The sequence below is a fragment of the Acomys minous genome, assembly GCF_964271855.1.
Source record: "Acomys minous genome assembly, chromosome: 20".
NCBI lineage: Eukaryota > Metazoa > Chordata > Mammalia > Rodentia > Muridae > Acomys > Acomys minous.
Window position 1 is genome coordinate 10111106 of NC_140502.1, and position 18320 is coordinate 10129425.

Here is an 18320-nt window from a genome sequence, read left to right on the forward strand (position 1 = left end):
TATGAACAAGTGGCCCAACCACTCCACACCTTAACTTCCTCACCAGTCAAGAAGAAATCCAACCTCCACCCCACCCCCAGCCCGAGGAGGAGGAGGAGGAGGAGGAGGAGGAGGACTCAAAGACATATGTGAGGAGGAGCTTTTCACTCCGACGACGACGTGTGAACAAGTGTGACAGCAAATTGTTGTTGTTGCTCTGTTGTTACAACGGACACACATAATTTCCGGGATCCCCTGCAGCCGACCCAGCCCCCGCACTTGAGACTGTGTGTGTGCCAGCCCCACCCCTGAGCCAGCCCCGCCCCTGAGCCTGCCCCGCCCCTGAGCCAGCCCCGCCCCTGAGCCACCTCAGTCGGGCAGTGCCAGGTGAGTGCTCAGGTATGCGAGAGCCACAAGGGCTGGGAGGAGGAGTCCAGAATACAAGGGAGGGCGAGCTGAAGGCTGAGAGCCAGACAGAGCCAGCAGGCAGGTGAGGAGGCCTGAACCCCGGGAGTGGTTAGGTCAGGCCAGACCCTGGCGTCCGGGAGAAGAGAGCTGGGGGCTGCGTACCTGGACTTGAGGGAGAAACGCTGGAGCCTGGACTGAGGACTGGTCCGAGAGAGGAGAGCTGAGGTCTAGACTCTTGGATATGAGAGATAAGGTCCCCTCTGGACCCCTGGGTCTGAGCAAGAAGGGCTGGGGTCTAGATTCTTAGTTCTGAGAGATGAGGTTCCCCCCCACCCCCACCCCCACCCCGTGGACCCCTGGTCCTGAGCAAGGATGGCTGGGATCTAGACTCTTGGATCTGAGGGATAAACTTCTCCCTGGTCCCCTGGGTCTGAGGGGAAAAGGCTGGGACTTGGAACTCTGGGTCTGAGGAAGAAGGGCTGGGATTCTGGACTCTTGAGTTTGAGGGAGGAGGGCTGGGTCTGGAGCCCTGGGTCTGAGGGAGGAAGACTGGGTCTGGACCCCTGGGTCTGCAGGTAAATGGTCAGGTCTTGACTCTTGGGTCTAAAGGAGGGGATGGGGGTGGGAGGCGGGAACAGTACACGGGGACTCCTTGGTCTGAGGGAAGAGGGTTGGGTCAGGGTCTTGTGCCTGAAGCCAAGTCAGTCACTCACGTCTTTGCCGGCTCTCAAGGCCCCTCCAAGTGGACAAAGCACCGTCATTCTGCCACCATGAGCACCACCCCAGGGTAAGTGGCACCCCCCCCCTCCCCCGTCCCGGCAGCCCTAGCCCCTCCACCCTTCCCCCACACCTGCCGATCCTGTTTCTTCAGCCCCAGGCTCTAGGTATCCAGGAGGAATGCTCCCCCTCCCTGGCCAGCCTGTGGTTGGGCACAGACAGAAGGGGTTCCCTTGTAAATTTGGATACTCTGCCTTGGTATGCCTCTGGCAGGGGCGTGCCACCTACTGCATCCCCCCCGCCTCTGCTCTCCATTAACAGGAATAGGGACATATTGTTGACAGAATCATGCAGGACAGGACTCAGCTGACTGTCCCATAACAGGCAACCCCACCTTTAGGAACCGCCACTGTTCCCTTCCTTATCTTAGTATTAAGTGTCCACCTTCGGCTGGAAAAGTAGGGCCGAGGAAAGTGAAGACGTGGAGGGAGCAGGCAGAAAGACAAACAACGAGTGGAAATTAAACCAGGAGAGGTAGTGAGCCTCCAGCTCAACGGTGGTAGTCAAATGTGACAAGCAAGATCAGCATAAAAGGCCGGAGTCAAACTAGACTTTAATGCCTACTCTGAGCCCACCCCCCCCCCACTGTTTTTCTGGTAGAAATGGGGATTTTTTTTTTTAATTGCAGGGAGTGGGGATGTGGCTCAGCTAATAGAGTGCTTGCCTAGCATGTATGAAACAGTCGGGTCTAATCCACAGCGCCACATAAATAAGGCACGAGCACATTAAATCCGGCACTCAAGAAGGGGGGGGGGGGGGGGTTGTGGCTGGAAAGATGGCTCCGTTGTTTGGAGCACTGGCTGTTCTTCCAGAGGACCCAGGTTCAGTCTCCAGCATCTGTCTGAAACTCTAGTTCGAGGGGATACAACACCTCACAGAGATACACATACGTATAGGCAAAATACTGGTGCACATAAAATAAATACACCTTCTTCTTTGTTGTTGTTGGAGTTTTTTGTTGTTGTTGTTTTCGTTTTGTTTTTTGAGACAGGGTTTCTCTGTGTAGCCTTGCCTATCCTGGACTCACTCCGTAGACCAGGCTGGCCTCGAACTGCCTGCCTCTGCCTCCCAAGTGCTGGGTTTAAACAGGTGCACCACCATGGCCCAGCTTAAATAAATCTTTTTTTTTTTTAAGAAAAGAAAAATAGTAGAGGCATTGTTTCAAAAACATGTAAATGAATAATTTATTATTTGTTAAATTAATACTTTATTAAATATGTAATAAGAAGGACTATGCCTGTATTCCCAGTACTTAGGATGTAAAGGCAGGAGGCTCAGGAGTTCAAAGTCATCCTCAACTTTGGGGCCAGTCTGGGCTACATGTGACTCTGTCTCAACAACAATAACAACAACAACAAAAGGAATTATTGCATGTGGTAATTTTTTTTGGGGGGGGGGTTTCGAGACAAGGTTTCTCTGTGTATCCTTGCCTGTCCTGGACTCACTTTGTAGACCAGGCTGGCCTTGAACTCACAGCGATCCGCCTGCCTCTGCCTCCCGAGTGCTGGGACTAAAGGCGTGCGCCACCACCGCCCGGCTGCATGTGGTAATTTTTTTAAAAAGATTTATTTATTTACGTACCCAGTGTTTTGCCTATATGTACCCTGCAGGCCAGAAGAGGGCACCAGATCTCATAGGTGGCTGTGAGCCACCATGTGGTTGCTGGAAATTGAACTCAGGACCTTTATTAAGAGTAGCCAGTGCTCTTAACGTCTGGGCCATCTCTCCAGTGGTAATTTTAAAAGGAGACTGAGGACAGGAAGAGCCAGGGGATGCTTTGCCTGGGAAGATCTGAGCCACAGTGGAAGGGGAAGGAAGTGATTCCACACATACGCCAGCTACCTTATTCTCATATATTGAGCAACCGCAGCGTTGTGTGTTAAGCCCTGTGTATCAACATAATCAGAATAATAACTATTACTGAGAATGAAAAATACTTCACTTAAAGCCGGGCGTGGTGGCGCACGCCTTTAATCCCAGCACTCGGGAGGCAGAGGCAGGTGGATCGCTGTGAGTTCGAGGCCAGCCTGGTCTACAAAGCGAGTCCAAGACAGCCAATGCTACACAGAGAAACCCTGTCTCAAAAAACAAAACAAAAAAGAAAAGAAAAGAAAAATACTTCACTTGCTGGGTTGAATCTGTACAACAACCACACCAGGTAGATGCTGTGTTATGTTACGGGGAGGGAAACTGAGGTAGGAAAGGCTAGGTCCTCTTACCAGGGTCTTGTAGGGTTATTTGTTTTTGTAGGTCTATTTTTATTGGTATTTGTGTGTGTGTATGTCTGTGGGTACGCAGTACCTGCAGAAGTTAGAAGAAAACGCTGGGTTTCCTGGAGCTGGTTGCAGGCAGTTGTGAACTGCCCGATGTGTGTGTTGGGACCTGAACTTGGGTCCTCTGGAAGAACAGTGCCTGGCCCCTAACTGCTCAGCTAGCCCTCCAGCCCTGGGCTCTTAGCTTTTTGTGTTTTTGTTTGTTTGTTGTTTTTGTTTTTCTATTGTTTTGTTTTATTTATAGGGTCTTGCTTTTGTTTTGTTGGTTTGGTTTGGTTTGGTTTGGTTTTTGAAGACACGCTCCCACTATGTAGCCCTGGCTAGCCTCAAACTTACAGAAATCCTTCCTTCTTTGTCTCCTGAATTCTGGGATGATGAGTGTGCACTAATTATACCAGGCTCAGCCCTTCATCTTTGTATTAGTCAGGAATCTCTAAAGGAACAGAACTGGTAGAGTGAATACGCGCACACACACACACACACACATACACATGAGCACACGCACGTGCACATACACATGAACAACACACTCACATATATACATGAATTCACACACACATGCACACACACTCACACATAAACACTCATGCACAGTCACACATATACACATACACTCACATACACATGAACACATACACACACACACACACACACACACACACACACGACTTATTAGAGTGGCTTGCATACTGTGGTCTGAGTATGGCTGTCTGACAATAGAAAAGCCAAGAATTCAGTAACTGTTTAGTAAACAGGACTGACTGTGTGAGCAGTCCCAGTGGGGTGGTGGAGTCCCCCGGGAATTCCTAGAAGGCTGCTGGTCTTCAGTCTACCTTAGAATTCTGAAGGCATGTACTCTAATACAGTTGGTGGGATGCCTCGGCAACAGAACAGACGGCGCTGCCGGTGACAATGAAAACAGGCAGGCAAAAAGAGAGTTCCTTCCTCTGTGGCCTTTTATGTGGGATGACACCACCAGTGTCATCCAGATTTAGGACGGGTCTCCCCACATCAGATGGTCCAACTGAGAAAACCTTCTTACAACTTGGATTTTAGTTGATTCCAGATGTAGTCAAGTTGACAACCGAAGCTAGCCACCAGTCTGTTTGTTTGTTTGTTTGTTTGTTTGTTTTCCAAGACAGAGTTTCTCTGTGTTAGCCTTAGCTGTCCTGGACTCACTTTGTAGACCAGGCTGGCCTCGAACTCACTGAAATCTGCCTGCCTCTGCCTCTTGAGTGCTGAGATTAAAGGCGTGCGCCACCGTGCCCGGCTTCATATCATCTTAAAGCCCAGTGTTGCTCTCTCCTGCTCAAACTTTCCATGGCTCACCATTACCTTCCCTTGCCTAGCATTCCAGCAGCATCTATCACCGGCCCCGCCGGCCTTCTAACCTCTTATTTCTTTTTCTTCACTAGGCCTGAGGCTGCACCCAAACCAAGTGCAAAGTCTATCTATGGTGAGCTTAAGGGTGGAAAAGACCAAGAATATGGGTCTTGGGAGAAGAGAGAATGCAGCCTGTGGTCTTGAGTCTCAGGAGGAGAAGGGCATTGAATCTGTACTCTTGGGTCTGAGGGAGGAAGTCTGGGCTCTGGTCTCCTGGGGCTGAAAGGGGGAGGTTGGGGTGTGGATTGCTAGGTCTGAGGGGGGAGGCTGGGACCTGTGCTCTTGGGTCTGAGGGAGGAGGCTGGGACCTGTGCTCTTGGGTCTGAGGGGGGAGGCTGGGGGTCTGTGCTCTTGGGTCTGAGGGAGGAGGCTGGGACCTGTGCTCTTGGGTCTGAGGGGGGAGGCTGGGACCTGTGCTCTTGGGTCTGAGGGGGGAGGCTGGAGTCTGGATTCCTACATCTGAAGGAAGAAGATTGGGGTCTGAATTCCCGGGTTTGAGGGGAGGGTAGGGAGGTCTAAGGAACAAGGCTGGCGTCTGACTCCTGCATGCACTTTCCCCTCCCCTCCCTTAGAACAGAGGAAACGTTACTCCACCGTGGTTATGGCTGACGTGTCCCAGTATCATGTCAATGTAAGTCTGGGGTCTGTGTTTTCCTGAGATTTCTCTTGGGGGGAGAAGTGAGCCCGAAGTGGCAGAGGTTTTAAAAACAGATGGTCCATCATGCAGAAAAGACTCTAGGAAAACTCAGCGGGCCCTTCTCTCCCCATGGACATCGTCCTCATTGCCTGAGACCTCAGATCCATCAGATCTTCTGCTGAGCCATCCCCAGTGCTTGGATGCAGGGCCAAGTAGCCAGGAGTCCTGGTCCTGAGAGAGGAGGACTGAGTCTGGATTCAATAGATCCAAGGAAAGCATCCTGAGGGAAGGGTGGCTAGGCTGAACTGCAAGTCTACCTCTAGAAGCCCTTAGCCCACGCAGCACCAGCCTGGTATTGCCTGGGACTCACTGCTTTCATTGTCTCTCGCCAGCACCTGGTCACCTTCTGCTTGGGGGAGGAAGACGGCGTACACACGGTAGAAGATGCTTCTAGAAAGCTGGCCGTCATGGATAGCCAGGGGCGCGTCTGGGCGCAGGAGATGCTACTGAGAGTGTCACCTGGCCACGTCACTCTACTTGATCCTGTCTCCAAGGTGCCAGGGAGCACGTGGGTGGAAAAAGCAACGGGACCGGGACCTGAGGGTGAATCTTGGCAAGCTGTCTTTTAAAACCTCGGCTGTTAAACAGGGTGTCATTTCCAGGGCCCTAAACTCTTGCGGTTGCCTTGCCCCAGTTCCTGGGCACAGCTGTAGTGGTATCAGGAGTCTGTGCCTCTATTTACCCTGTGGTCCCGTTCTGCAGGAAGAACTAGAGTCGTATCCTCTTGACGCCATCATACGCTGCGACGCAGTGATGCCCCGAGGCCGGAGCCGCTCGCTGCTGCTCCTGGTGTGCCAAGAGCCAGAGCGTACACAGCCGGACGTCCATTTCTTCCAGGGCCTGCTCCTCGGGGTGAGTGGGTGTGGCTCCAGGTAGCTTTCTGGAGTGTGTACTCAAAGGCGGGGCTTCCCTGTTTGGGGCGGGGCCTATGGCAAATGGAGGGGCAAGGCATAGGAAAGCGAGAGCCAGGTTTGAGAATAGGTTGAACTCTAGACCAAGACGATGGGAAGAAGATGCAGGCAGGCGAAAGGCTGAGATACTCTGAGGCCTTGAGAAAAACTTAAGATGGTCTAGGGAACAGACAGAACCAAGATGAGGGTCCATGGGGTTTTTCCAAGACAGCCGAAGGGAGGCAAGGCGCTGAGAACAAGAGAGTAGCCTGGGAGGCAATAGGTGGGGCTCAAAGGGGGAGGCCTTAAAGTGTGATTCGCAGGCGGAGCTGATCCGTGAGGACATCCAAGGGGCTCTGCAGAACTACCGCTCCGGGCGGGGAGAACGCAGGGCGGCCGCGCTCAGGTGAGGGGAAGGAGAAAGCACATGCTAAGCGCCCCGCAAACATTCTCCCGAAAATGTATGGCTCTCATTCTCCTCAACTAAGAAATGGGCTTGATATCAACAGCCTAGAAGGTTGAATGTGGTGACAAGTTAGCCTTGGCCACGTCTTGCCTGTACCTCCCAGACCAGGTGACCTCCCTCTCCAATCCTCTGCTGTAGCTAAGTCTTGGTTTTTTGCTTCCCCATGTCGGTACCCAATTTCTGACTAATGGTATGCGCAGCTTACTTTTGATTCCCTGCCTCCCTCCCTGGTCCCATCGGTTGGCCGACCGAGGCTCAGTTTTCCCCTTCTCACTACTCAGGGCGACGCAGGAGGAGCTGCAACGCGGAGCTTCTCCGGCTGCAGAGACTCCGCCCTTACAGCGTCGCCCGTCAGTCCGCGCGGCGATCAGCACCGTGGAACCATCCGCAGGCCGCGGGCGACCCCAAGTGGAGCCAATTCCAGAGACCGAAGAAGCAAGGAGACCCGACCCAGCGCGCACCTCGAGCAACGCAGACCCTACCTCCCCGGACCTGGGCCCACGGGGTCCTGAGCTGGCGGGTTTGCAGGCGGAGAGGGACGTGGTAAGCATGCGTGAAAGGCACCAGTTTCGGGGAAAGGAGTCTCACGATAATCAAGTCAAACTGGGGATGAAGAGCGAGATTCAGGAACGTGGTACCCGCAGGTGTGACTTGCTGACAACGTGCTGGGGTCCAGAGTAGGGCTTAGTTCTAAAAGTGTGGTCAGAGTCTTTGGTATAGACTACCCACTGTTGCAGTTATGGGCGTGGCCTGACATAGGGGGTGTGCCCAAGGGCTCAGACGGGCGGCCTGGACCTGGACCAGAGTCTGAGACTCAGGAGCACCCCTACTCTTCCCCGTCTCTTGCGTGTGGCAGGATATCCTGAACCACGTGTTTGACGACGTGGAAAGTTTTGTATCAAGACTGCAAAAGTCAGCAGAGGCTGCCCGGGTTTTGGAGCACCGCGAACGCGGCCGCAGGACACGACGCCGAGCTGCTGGAGGTAAAGTGCCACCATATAGACCGGAGAATGCACCTTCCCGGATGATGTCCAAATAGTCTCTCTCCCTGGGGTCTCCCACCACCCACCAGGTCTGACTTCCCTAAGGCCATATGTTTGGGCGTTTACTCTTTCGGAACTCTCATCAAATGCTGTCCGGGTGTCCCCACCACCTCACCTGCTCCCCTACCCACAGAGGGTCTGCTGACACTGAGGGCCAAGCCGCCCACCGAGGCTGAATACACCGACGTGCTGCAGAAAATCAAATACGCCTTCAGTCTGCTGGTGAGGACCCAACCGTTACTGGGTATTGATGGGATAAGGGTACTGTGGCTCTGGCCCATCCATCATCTGCGCACTAATATTAAAATGACCTACATCCACTCCAGGCCCGGTTGCGAGGCAACATCGCCAACCCCTCCTCTCCAGAGCTGTTGCACTTTCTCTTCGGACCTCTGCAGATGGTGAAACTCGCTCCCAGCCCTCAGGGCTCCCCTTCTCCCCTTCTCCCCTTCCCTCCTACCCTCCCTTCCTCCCTCCCCCCCTTCCCGCTTTGGAAGGTTTGGGATAAGACTTCAAAAAAACTCGAATTGACATGCCCACTCCTGTTGGGGGCCTGGTAGATTGTGAACACTTCCGGCGGCCCTGAGTTCGCAAGTAGCGTGCGACGACCACATCTGACATTGGAGGCTGTGGCACTGCTCCGCGACAATGTCACTCCTCGTGAAAATGCCTTATGGACGTCGCTTGGGGACTCCTGGACCCGCCCAGGGTGAGAGAGGAAACTTGAGTGTAGAGGCAGGACTTGGCCTTGCCCTGCAGAACGCTGCTGAGTAACCTGAGGAGAGGACAAGACTTAAGACAAATGCTAGGATTCAATTGGAGAAAAGGCTCAGAAGTAGCGGGAACAGGTTTAAGATCTGATCAGCAACCACATGGTGGCTCACAGCCATCTATAATGTGATCTAATGCCCTCTTCTGGCCTGCAGGTGCATGTGCAGGCAGAAAAAAAAATCTAATAAACCGGACATGGGGGGCGTGGTGGCGCACACCTTTAATCCCGGCACTCAGGAGGCAGAGGCAGGTGGATCTCTGTGAGTTTGAGACCAGCCTGGTCTTTAAAAAACAAACTAACTAACTAACTAATCAGACAGATTGAAGCAAAAAGGCAGAGGTCTAGGGAATGTAGAGACTGGGCAAGAATGAGTACTAGGTAAGTGTGGGACGCACCACATGGAGGAGACGGAGATGGAGGGGCATCTGTGCTAGGAGGTTTCAGGGCAGAGGCGAGCCTGAGACCGCGAGTGGGTCAAAGGTCACGATGAATTGATCTAAGTATTTAGAAAGTAGCTAGAAGCCTGGGCTTGGTGGCATCCGCCCTTTATCCCAGCTCTTGAAAAGTGGTGGCCAGAGGATCAGAAGTTAAAAGTTATCCTCCTCCAGTAAAAAGCCAGCCCCAGCGAGACCCCATCAGTCACAAAAATAGGGGCTCAGGGGGTGCACGTTTGATTCTGGAACTCACATAAACGTGGGCGGAGAAATTCGCCCTCCTCCCCCCCCCCCACGCCCCAACACTGTCCCCTGACTGTCACACGTGCTCACCCACACCCACACACTCACAACAATAAAACAGATGAATATTTTATGTAATCAACACTTAGGAAGTAGTCAGGAGGATGTCTGCACATCAAAGCCCCGCCCAACAGCCAGGGCTGTCTGTCTATCAGGACTGTCCCAACCTCCAAACAGGAAACCCTCCAAAACAGGAAAAGCGGGGCAGGAGAGGCTGGGGGGGGGGGGGGAGGCATGACAGTGGCATCAGTGTTTTCAGAAAAATAAGTAATGGCTGGTTAGGGCATATACTGCTCTTCTGGAGAACCTGAGTTGGATTCCCAGCACCCACATGGCGGCCCACAGCTATTTATAACCCCAGTTTCAGAGCATCTGATGCCCTCCATCTGCCCTCCCAGGCATACACGTATGTGCATGCAAGTAAAACACCACACACATAAAACGCTTTATTTCGTTAGTTAGTTGTGTGTGTGTATGTATGTGTGTGTGTGTATATATATATATATATATATATATATATATATATATATATATATATATATATATATACTTATTTTGGGTTTTGTTTTGTTTTTCTCGACAGGGTTTCTCTATGTAACCCTGGCTGTCCTGGAACTTGCTCTGTAGACTAGGCTAGACTCAGAAATCTGCTGCCTGCCTCTGTCTTAGAGTGCTGGGATTAAAGAAGCCGTGAGACACCACCTCCCGGCGTTTTGTTTTGTTTTGTTTTGTTTTTCGAGATAGGGTCTCTCTGTATAGCCTTTGCTGTCCTGGACTTGCTTTGTAAACCAGGCTGACCTCGAACTCATAGTGGTCCACCTGCCTCTGCCTCCCGAGTGCTGGGATTAAAGGCGTCCGCCTGGCTTTTTTTTTTTTTTTAAATAAAGAAAGAAATATAATGTCCTGAGTGGGGCTTAGAGGGTAGAAGCAAAGAGAGATGAGTTAAGAATTGTGAAGCTAGCTTTTAGATCACTTTCCCCCCTAACTGGGCTGCCTTGTCGGGCTTCTGTGGAAAAGGATACGCTTAGTCCTGGCGCAACTTGATGTGCCAGGGTGGGTTACGGGGTGGGGGTGGGGGTGGGGGACCGGCTTTCCCTTTTCTGAGGAGAAGGGGAGGGGGAGGGGGAGAGGGGGAAGAGGCCAGGAGGGCGGAACTGGATGGAGAGGAGGGAAGGGTCTGCGATCTGAATGTAAAATGAATAAGTAAAGCCGGGCGTGGTGGCGCACGCCTTTAATCCCAGCACTCGGGAGGCAGAGGCAGGCGGATCGCTGTGAGTTCGAGGCCAGCCTGGTCTACAAAGCGAGTCCAGGACAGCCAAGGCTACACAGAGAAACCCTGTCTCAAAAAACCAAAAAATAAATAAAAATAAAAAAAATAAAATAAAATAAAATGAATAAGTAAATAAATTTAATTTTTTAAAAAATTGTAAGGATAGAGCCAGGTTTGCAGGAAGAGAGAAATTTTTGTAAACTATTGCTCGGGCCTGAGTTTAGCCTAACCTTCGCGTGGGTTTCCTGACCACAGGGTGGAGCTGCCCTCGGAAGAAGGATCTCCGTACATCCCAGAATTCTGCAGCGGCTGGGAGCCTCCGGCCGCTGACCCACAGGGCCGTCCCTGGGAGGACCCAGTAGAAAAGCAGCTACAGCACGAGAAACGGCGCAGGCAGGTGAGGCGGAGCCGCCCGGGAAGCACTAGGCTCCCCGGATCGTATCGGAGCCACAGGGCTGAGCCAGGCAGTCTTGCGGTCTAACCTGCCTGACCCCAACCAAGCTCTCTTCCTTTCCGCAGCAAAGCGCCCCCCAGGTCGCTGTCAATGGGTAAGTGTGCGCTGCTGCAGGGCGGCCAGGGCCGGTGTTGGGAGGGCCGAGTCCCGGGGTCACCCCCGGCACTGACTCTGACCTTTCCCTTTTTTCTTGTCTTTTTCCCCCCTCTCTCTGCCTTCCCGGCTCTTTGCAGGTGGGTGAGGTGGTGAGGAGGCGGGGCCGGGGCGGGTGGGGGTTGGAGCAAAGGGGGGGGGGGAGCGGGCAGATACTCTGGGTCCAAGGGAAGAGGGAATGGAGGCTTGGAATTTCTGAAGCTAACAGTGTTAGGTGCTTAAGAGTGAGTGTGTCTCTGGGTTTGGACCTCAGTGTCCTCAAGAGACTGTAAAGGTGCAGTTTGGTGTTCTGGGGCCTGGCAAGGCACCGTGTCTGGGTTTTGAGAGCACAGGAGCACTGGATGTTAGGGGAAGGATTGGAGATATAAAAACTGAGTTGGTACTTTTAGAAGCCGGGGACAAGTTTGAGAAAACGTTAGAACACGCTGGCATCTCTGGGCCACGAACTGAGGTGGGACTTTTGGCTTCCCGGTGCTCTAAGGAATAGAGCACCTACTGGGAGCAAACTGGACCTCTAGCGGGACTAAAAGGATAGAGGGAATTGAAGGTTGAGACCCGGGCGCCTGCCTACTTTGCTGGGAAGGCGAAGGCGAGACCTAGGGACCTAAATGGATGGTTCTGCCAAAACGTGGAAGCTGAGGGTTGGGGGGGGGGGCGGGGGGGGGGATGGAGAGTGGTCACAACGCTAAGGAGCCGGAAGTGGAGGGAGGCGGATACGGGTTGAGAAGAGAGTGAGAAAGCTGGAGAAGATGAGTGAGGGTCTAAGTGAGGGCCCCAGCAGAGGGTCTCAGCAGGGACGGCACACTGGGACCTGTCAGCCCCACACAGGGGGTGCCGAGGCCCTGAAGAGCCCCCCTCTCCTTTGCACAGGTAGGCCTGATCCGGGATGAGGTCTCTCTTGTTGGGGGAGCCAGAGCCAACCGTCCCCCAAGCTGCTTGGTGTTGCAGGACCCTCTCCTCTTATCTGCCTCTTCTGAACCTTGAGCTCGACATTTCCGGCTTGATTTAACTTTAACTTCTCTGGCTGTAATTTCTTTGCCTGGAAACGTGAGGAGGAGGGTCTCTGTGGCTGGGGCTCAGCTCGAGTTCAAATCCAGCTGCCTGCAGAACAGATCAGAGTGTCCCTGACAAGGACTGCCAGGGGCCAGCTAAGGCACACCTTTCTTTTGCACCCTGACCATTACTACACTGTCCCTCGGTTCCTTCCCTATAAAAAGTGAAACACGGGCTGGGTGGTGGCGCACGCCTTTAATCCCACCACTCCGGAGGCAGAGGCAGGCGGATCGCTGTGAGTTCGAGGCCAGCCCGGTCTACAAAAGCGAGTCCAGGACAGCCAAGGCTACACAAAGAAACCCTGTCTTGAAAAAACAAAAACAAAAAGTGAAACAACATATTCTGGTGACGCAGGCCTGAAATCCCAGCAAACTCAAAAGCATGAAGTAGGAGGGATCAAATGTTCAAGGCCCTACCTAGATTACAGAGCGAGCCTCAAAGGCCAGCCTGAGCAAAGCGGCAAGGCCTTGCCTCAAAATAAAAAAAATAAATTAAAATTAAAATTAAAAATTAAAAAGAGGCCCGGGAGCAGCTGGAGAAATGGCTTAATGGTTAAGAGAGGACCAGGGCTAAATGCCCAGCAGCCACATAGCAGCTGACAACCATCTCTAACTCCAATCCCAACAGATCTGATACTCTCTTTGGTCTCTGCGACCACCAAGCACAAGACATAAAAATAAAACAGAGGGCTGTGATGTAGATCAGTGGCAGAGCATTTGCCTAGAATCCACCAGTCAAGGGTTGGGAGCACAGCTCAGGAGTAGAGTAACTGCCTAAGAACCCAGTAATGAGCCGGCGACGGCGGCGGCGGTGGCGCACGCCTTTAATCCCAGCACTCGGGAGGCAGAGGCAGGAGGACCTCTGTAAGTCTGAGGCCAGCCTGGTCTACAAAGTGAGTCCAGGACAGCAAAGGACACACAGAGAAACCCTGTCTTGAAAAACCAAAAACATAAATAAATAAATAAATAAAAATAATCCAGTCATGAGAGGTTGGGAGTATGGCTTTATGGTAGAATCCAACCAGTGAAGGGCTGTGCCCATGGCTCGGCTGTAGAACCCTTTCCTAATATTCATCGTTGAAGGCCTGGGCTGTGGCTCAGAAGTGGAGCACTTGCCTGGAATCTACCAGTGAGGGGGCAGAGAAATGGGTCAGTGGTACAGTGTCTGCCTAGCACGCATGAGGTACTGGGTTCAGTCCCTCGTGCCACAAAGAGGGCGGAGGGGGAATTACCGGTGAGATCTCTGGAGAAGGACGTGAGCAGTGTCCAAGCTCACGGAAGTCAGGGTAGCTCCAGGAGAGTCGAGTCTGAAGAGGATTGGTATACAAGCATGGGCGTTAGCTACCGTTTGTACCCTACTCATTCTCCTAGCGAATTAGAGGCCTGCTGGCTCTAGCTGTCCTGGGTCTCCCTGGTCTCACTTGTAAAATGCAAGTGAAGGGGCTGGAGAGGTTGCAGAGGACCTAGGGTCAGTTCCCAGCGCCACATGATGGCCCACAAATGTCTGTAACTCCAGCACTGGGAAGCCAGCTTCCCACAGAGGATGCCCTCCTCTGTGACTACTGTACACGCGTGCAGGCAAAACACACACACAAATAAAGTTAAGAACAAAAAGGCAAAAGGAAGTGAGGGGCTGGAACTCAGAAGTAAAGCACTTTCCTAGCATGCACAAGGCCCACAACCCCATAAAGAATTAGATAGTAATCATATTACATCATGTTTACTGCATGGTGCCAGGCAAGGAAATGAGCTAACTATAGTCAAGCTGTGACTCCAATGTCAAGTCTGTATTAACATATTAACCCTGGGCCCCTGCTTGGCTCTAACCCCACCTTCACATTAGCACCTTATAATCCAGACCAGCAAGGCTGGCTATCTCCTCAATCTCCTGTCGCTTTCATTCTCCCCAGTCATCAAGATCCAGGACTGGAAGCTGAGCCCCAGCTAGAAGAGAGAGCCAGAAAGTGGGTTCTGTGTAATTATGACTTCCAGGCCCGAAACAGCAGCGAGCTGTCTGTCAAGCACCGAGATGTGTTGGAGGTTAGGGGTGCGCGGGGGGCGGGGGGGGGGGATTGGGAGCTGAGACCCTGGAATTGGCCAGTCCAGCATAGACTAGGCATAGGATAGAACCAGGGCACAAATTTTCTGTTTCTACTCCACTTAGGTCCTGGATGACAGGCGCAAATGGTGGAAGGTTCGGGACCATGAGGGACAGGAGGGCTATGTGCCCTATAACATCCTGACGACCCACCCTGGACCTCAGGTGCACCGCAGCCAAAGCCCTGCAAGAAACTTAGTAAGTCAGAATATTTTTTTTGGCTACTTCAGGGAAAAATCGGGGCGGGACCGTAGGTCCTTGGAAAGTAGAGTTGTTTAGGTGTTTGTTGAGGAAGGGGCTGGAAACCTTATTCCTCCCTCTCTCCTTATTCCCCTCCAGGAGACTAGCACCCCTCCTCCTCCCCCACCTGCCCCAGCTCCAGCCCCTACTCAGGTGCGGCCCCAGTGGGACAGCTGCGACAGTCTCAACACTTTGGACCCCAGCGAGAAGGGTGAGTAGTGGAGGGTCACTCTGGGAAGTGATCCTTGCCTTTGCTTTTCAGGCTCCTCCCGAATCCCTGGCCCCGGCGCCCTGAGTGCGCACTCCCTTCACGGTTTCCCTCCTGCAGAGAAATTCTCCCAGATGCTCTGTGTCAATGAGGAATTGCAGGCGCGCCTGGCGCAGGGCCGTTCGGGTCCTAGCCGGGTAGCCCCGGGGTCCCGCGCCCCGGAGCCCCAGCTCAGCCCGCGCTCTGAGGCCTCGGCGGTCCGTGCCTGGCTGCAGACCAAGGGCTTTAGCTCTGGGTGAGTGGGGTCCCGCTGCTAGTCTGCTGAGAGACAGTTAGCGGAGCTGGAAGTCGAAGCTCCAACTGGTCCAGGGGCGGGGGGCGTGGCACTATGGTATCCCCCGCCCCTTAGTGAAGCCCCTGGTCTCTAGAGCCTGAACCCCTCCGCCCCAATTTTCTTGCTTGAGAGCTCTGATTGGACCAGCAGATAGGTGGGTGTGACACGATTGGTGGGGCTGTGGATGCTGAGCTGGGAATGGTCCCTGCTGCCTTGCTCAGGACTGTGGACGCACTCGGTGTGCTGACCGGCGCACAGCTCTTCTCACTGCAAAAGGAGGAGTTGCGGGCAGTGTGCCCCGAAGAAGGGCCGCGAGTGTACAGCCAAGTTACTGTGCAGCGCGCGCTGCTGGAGGTGAGAGAATCACTCGCCCCCACTCCGCCCCCGGCCTCCCCCCAGCCCACGAGGCGATGGTCACCCAGGATTCACATATTCAGGTCTTGATTTCCACCCCACCCTCCAGGACAGAGAAAAAGTGTCAGAGCTGGAGGCCGTGATGGAGAAGCAAAAGAAAAAAGTGGAAGGCGAGAGCAAAACAGAAGTCATTTGATCCTTCCTGGCTCGTTTACAAAAAGTGATAAGACGGCGCGGGGTTCCCAGCGCCCCCTAGGACTCCTCCCCGTTGCCAGCGGCTGTAGATGCCCTAAAGGATCTCCCTCCGACGTCTCCCCGCTACCCTGGCAGGCAGACTGCACTGACAGAGGGACTGAAGGGACCGAGGGAAGTGGGTAGAGCATAGACACTACCAGAGAGGCACACCCAAGAGTCGCAGTGGGGGACCTGTGCGTTGTGGTGTGTTATAAACAGCCTCCTTCTAGGTCGTGTCCACCTGCTGCCCCTCCTCACTTGCCGGCTACCAAAGAGCCAGGAATCTGGAAGGTGCCACACATTTTCTCTCCATAAACCTGGAGATTCCAACCCAGGCTTTCTCCTATTCATTCGTCTATTCTCGCGCTAGGCCCACCTACAATCTCTGTCTTGTTCAAAACCCTTCCCTGGCTCCTCACTGTTCTCAGTCCTGTCACTGGGCGTCAGGGGCCTTAGGTTTTTCTTTCAAACAGCAGAAGGTGTCTCCACCCACCCTCCCTTTTTTGGCCCAGCCCCTTCAATCACAGGCATTTCACACTTCCTGCCTCTGCTTATTGGAGTAGGTGCCAGCCTCTAAGGATCGCGCTGTGGAGAGCTGGGTGCTCACTAGGGTCTTCCTGTCTCAACAACGTTCCCCCTGCAACTTGTCCGGGCTATTTAGGCAGCTGATAAGAGATGGTTTTCTCATTCAGATTAGGTATCTCTAAGGTCTGTCTTTTCCAGAGTGGCTCTTCTTTCTGTATCCCTGAAATACACTTCCAAGAGTCATTCTCCGGTCCCAGAGCAGTTCAGTTCTTACCTGGGCCACCAGAGGGCGCACCCCAAATCCGACCCAGAAGTTAGCCTTGGGCTGACGGCAAGTCACTAGACCACCTTCCTGCGAGAACGTGAGCCGCTACAGATCTCCAATATGCCTGACTTCCCTGTCCACTCCTCAAGCATGTCCCTTGGCTACTCCTGACACATGGGATAACACCTAACTCCAGCATGACAGGTGATGGCCTATGACCGCTCCAGGCTCAGGGCCCCCCGCCTGCCTCTTCAGGGCTCCAGGCATTGGGGCCAGGGCCACCACTCCTTATGTTAGGCTATTTGGTTTTGTTGCACAGTCTGGCTATAGCCTCAAACTCTCTCCATCCTCCGGTTTCAGTTTCCAGCTGCTGGGATTACTGACAGATGCCCCGCTGCCATCCTCTTTTCTAAAAGAGAAACCAAAACTGCAAGCAGTTGCCCAAACTGTTTTTGACTGCTGCAGTGAGCTCCTGGGCTGCAGGCTGAAATGCCGGCAGGAACCAGCTGGCTTGCTGGGACATCAGATGCCTGTAGGTCTCCGTGGTCTGGAATCTGATCGTTTCTGTCTGCTCATCCTGACCTCACCCTTTGTTGACCCCCCCTGTCACTCCTCCCATCCACACTGGTGTACAGCCAGAGGGACCTGCAACAACTCAAGTCAGATGGTAATCTGGTAGCCAGACCTCCCACCTCAGAGTTCAGAGTTCAAGTCCCTGCACAAAGCTATCACCTCAACACTAACCTTTGCTACCTCCTTTCAGCCCCAAGTTTCTTCCTGCACCTTAGCGTGCCAGACCTGCTCTACCCCATGCAAAATACGCTTCCTCCAGCCATAGGCCTCACCCTGCCACCTTCTAGGGTCTGTGCTGCCTGCTGGCTATCATAAACACCACACACAAACACGCGCGAAGCACACCACGTACAGCCCACATCCACACACATGCACAGTCCACCCCAGACAGCACCCCCACACTGCCCTCTCCCCCTTCTCTGCTTTCTCCACAGCACTGATGCTGAAATCCATACATTAGCTGCCTCCCTCCTACAGTGCGCACTGGCTCCTGGCCCAAGCTCTTCACTCCTGGGACACCAGTGAGCACAAGAGAGCCCAGCTGGTGGTGTGGGCAGTCACTCCTAACTCTAAGGATGGAGGCCCCATGCTTCTCAAGACTGGCTTCTTGGGGAATACCTGTAATCTCAGCAATCAGGAGGCAGAGGCAGGAGGATCTCTGTGAGTCCAAGACAGCCAGGACTACACAGAGACTCAGAGAAACTCTGTCTCAAAAAACTTAAAAAAAAAAAGACAGACAGACAGACAGACAAGACAGACTGGCTCCTGCTCTGCTCCAGTCGTGTAGCCATGAAGGGCTGAAGGACTACCTGCCAACGCTTACTCCTTTCCCAGAGAAGCTAAGCTTGCAGATTTTTCTATGTGAACCAACCCACATCTTCAATGTCAGCCAGCGACTCCACTCCTTTCAGAGGAACTGAGGGCACATCTGAGCACCCCAACCCCACATCAGCGCCACAGCTTCCTTCTGACCCTTCCCACCCGGTCCAGCTGCTCACTTTAGCAAGGTGGCCTCCCCACAACTGTGAGCACGCCCCGAGCCACCCCCTGCACCCATCAGAATGGACCAGTGGTTTAGTCAGCCTGAGCACACAAGCAGGAAACAGCACCCTACATCCAGCAGGAGACCAAGTCG

The 18320-nt window shown here is 53.3% G+C and overlaps 1 protein-coding gene across 4 annotated transcripts; it reads left to right on the forward strand.

Moving 5' to 3' along the window:
- Positions 1–366: 366 nt before the first annotated feature.
- Positions 367–16157, forward strand: EPS8L1 (EPS8 signaling adaptor L1). 4 transcript variants are annotated; one of them, XM_084770316.1, is made up of 20 exons: positions 367–469; positions 1120–1174; positions 4853–4893; positions 5393–5451; positions 5850–6011; positions 6220–6369; positions 6731–6813; positions 7155–7416; positions 7730–7856; positions 8050–8138; positions 8243–8317; positions 8477–8625; positions 10951–11092; positions 11215–11243; positions 14265–14394; positions 14519–14650; positions 14792–14903; positions 15021–15195; positions 15456–15588; positions 15698–16157. In XM_084770316.1, exons 2-20 carry the CDS (start codon positions 1158–1160, stop codon positions 15782–15784), a joined length of 2154 nt encoding a protein of 717 aa, XP_084626442.1. In that variant the 5' UTR covers positions 367–469; positions 1120–1157; the 3' UTR covers positions 15785–16157. The 4 variants fall into 4 exon arrangements, 2 of the variants coding, with proteins under 2 accessions (XP_084626442.1, XP_084626443.1); XM_084770317.1 differs by having other exon boundaries at positions 14795–14903; XR_014777007.1 differs by lacking the exon at positions 15021–15195.
- Positions 16158–18320: the final 2163 nt, after the last annotated feature.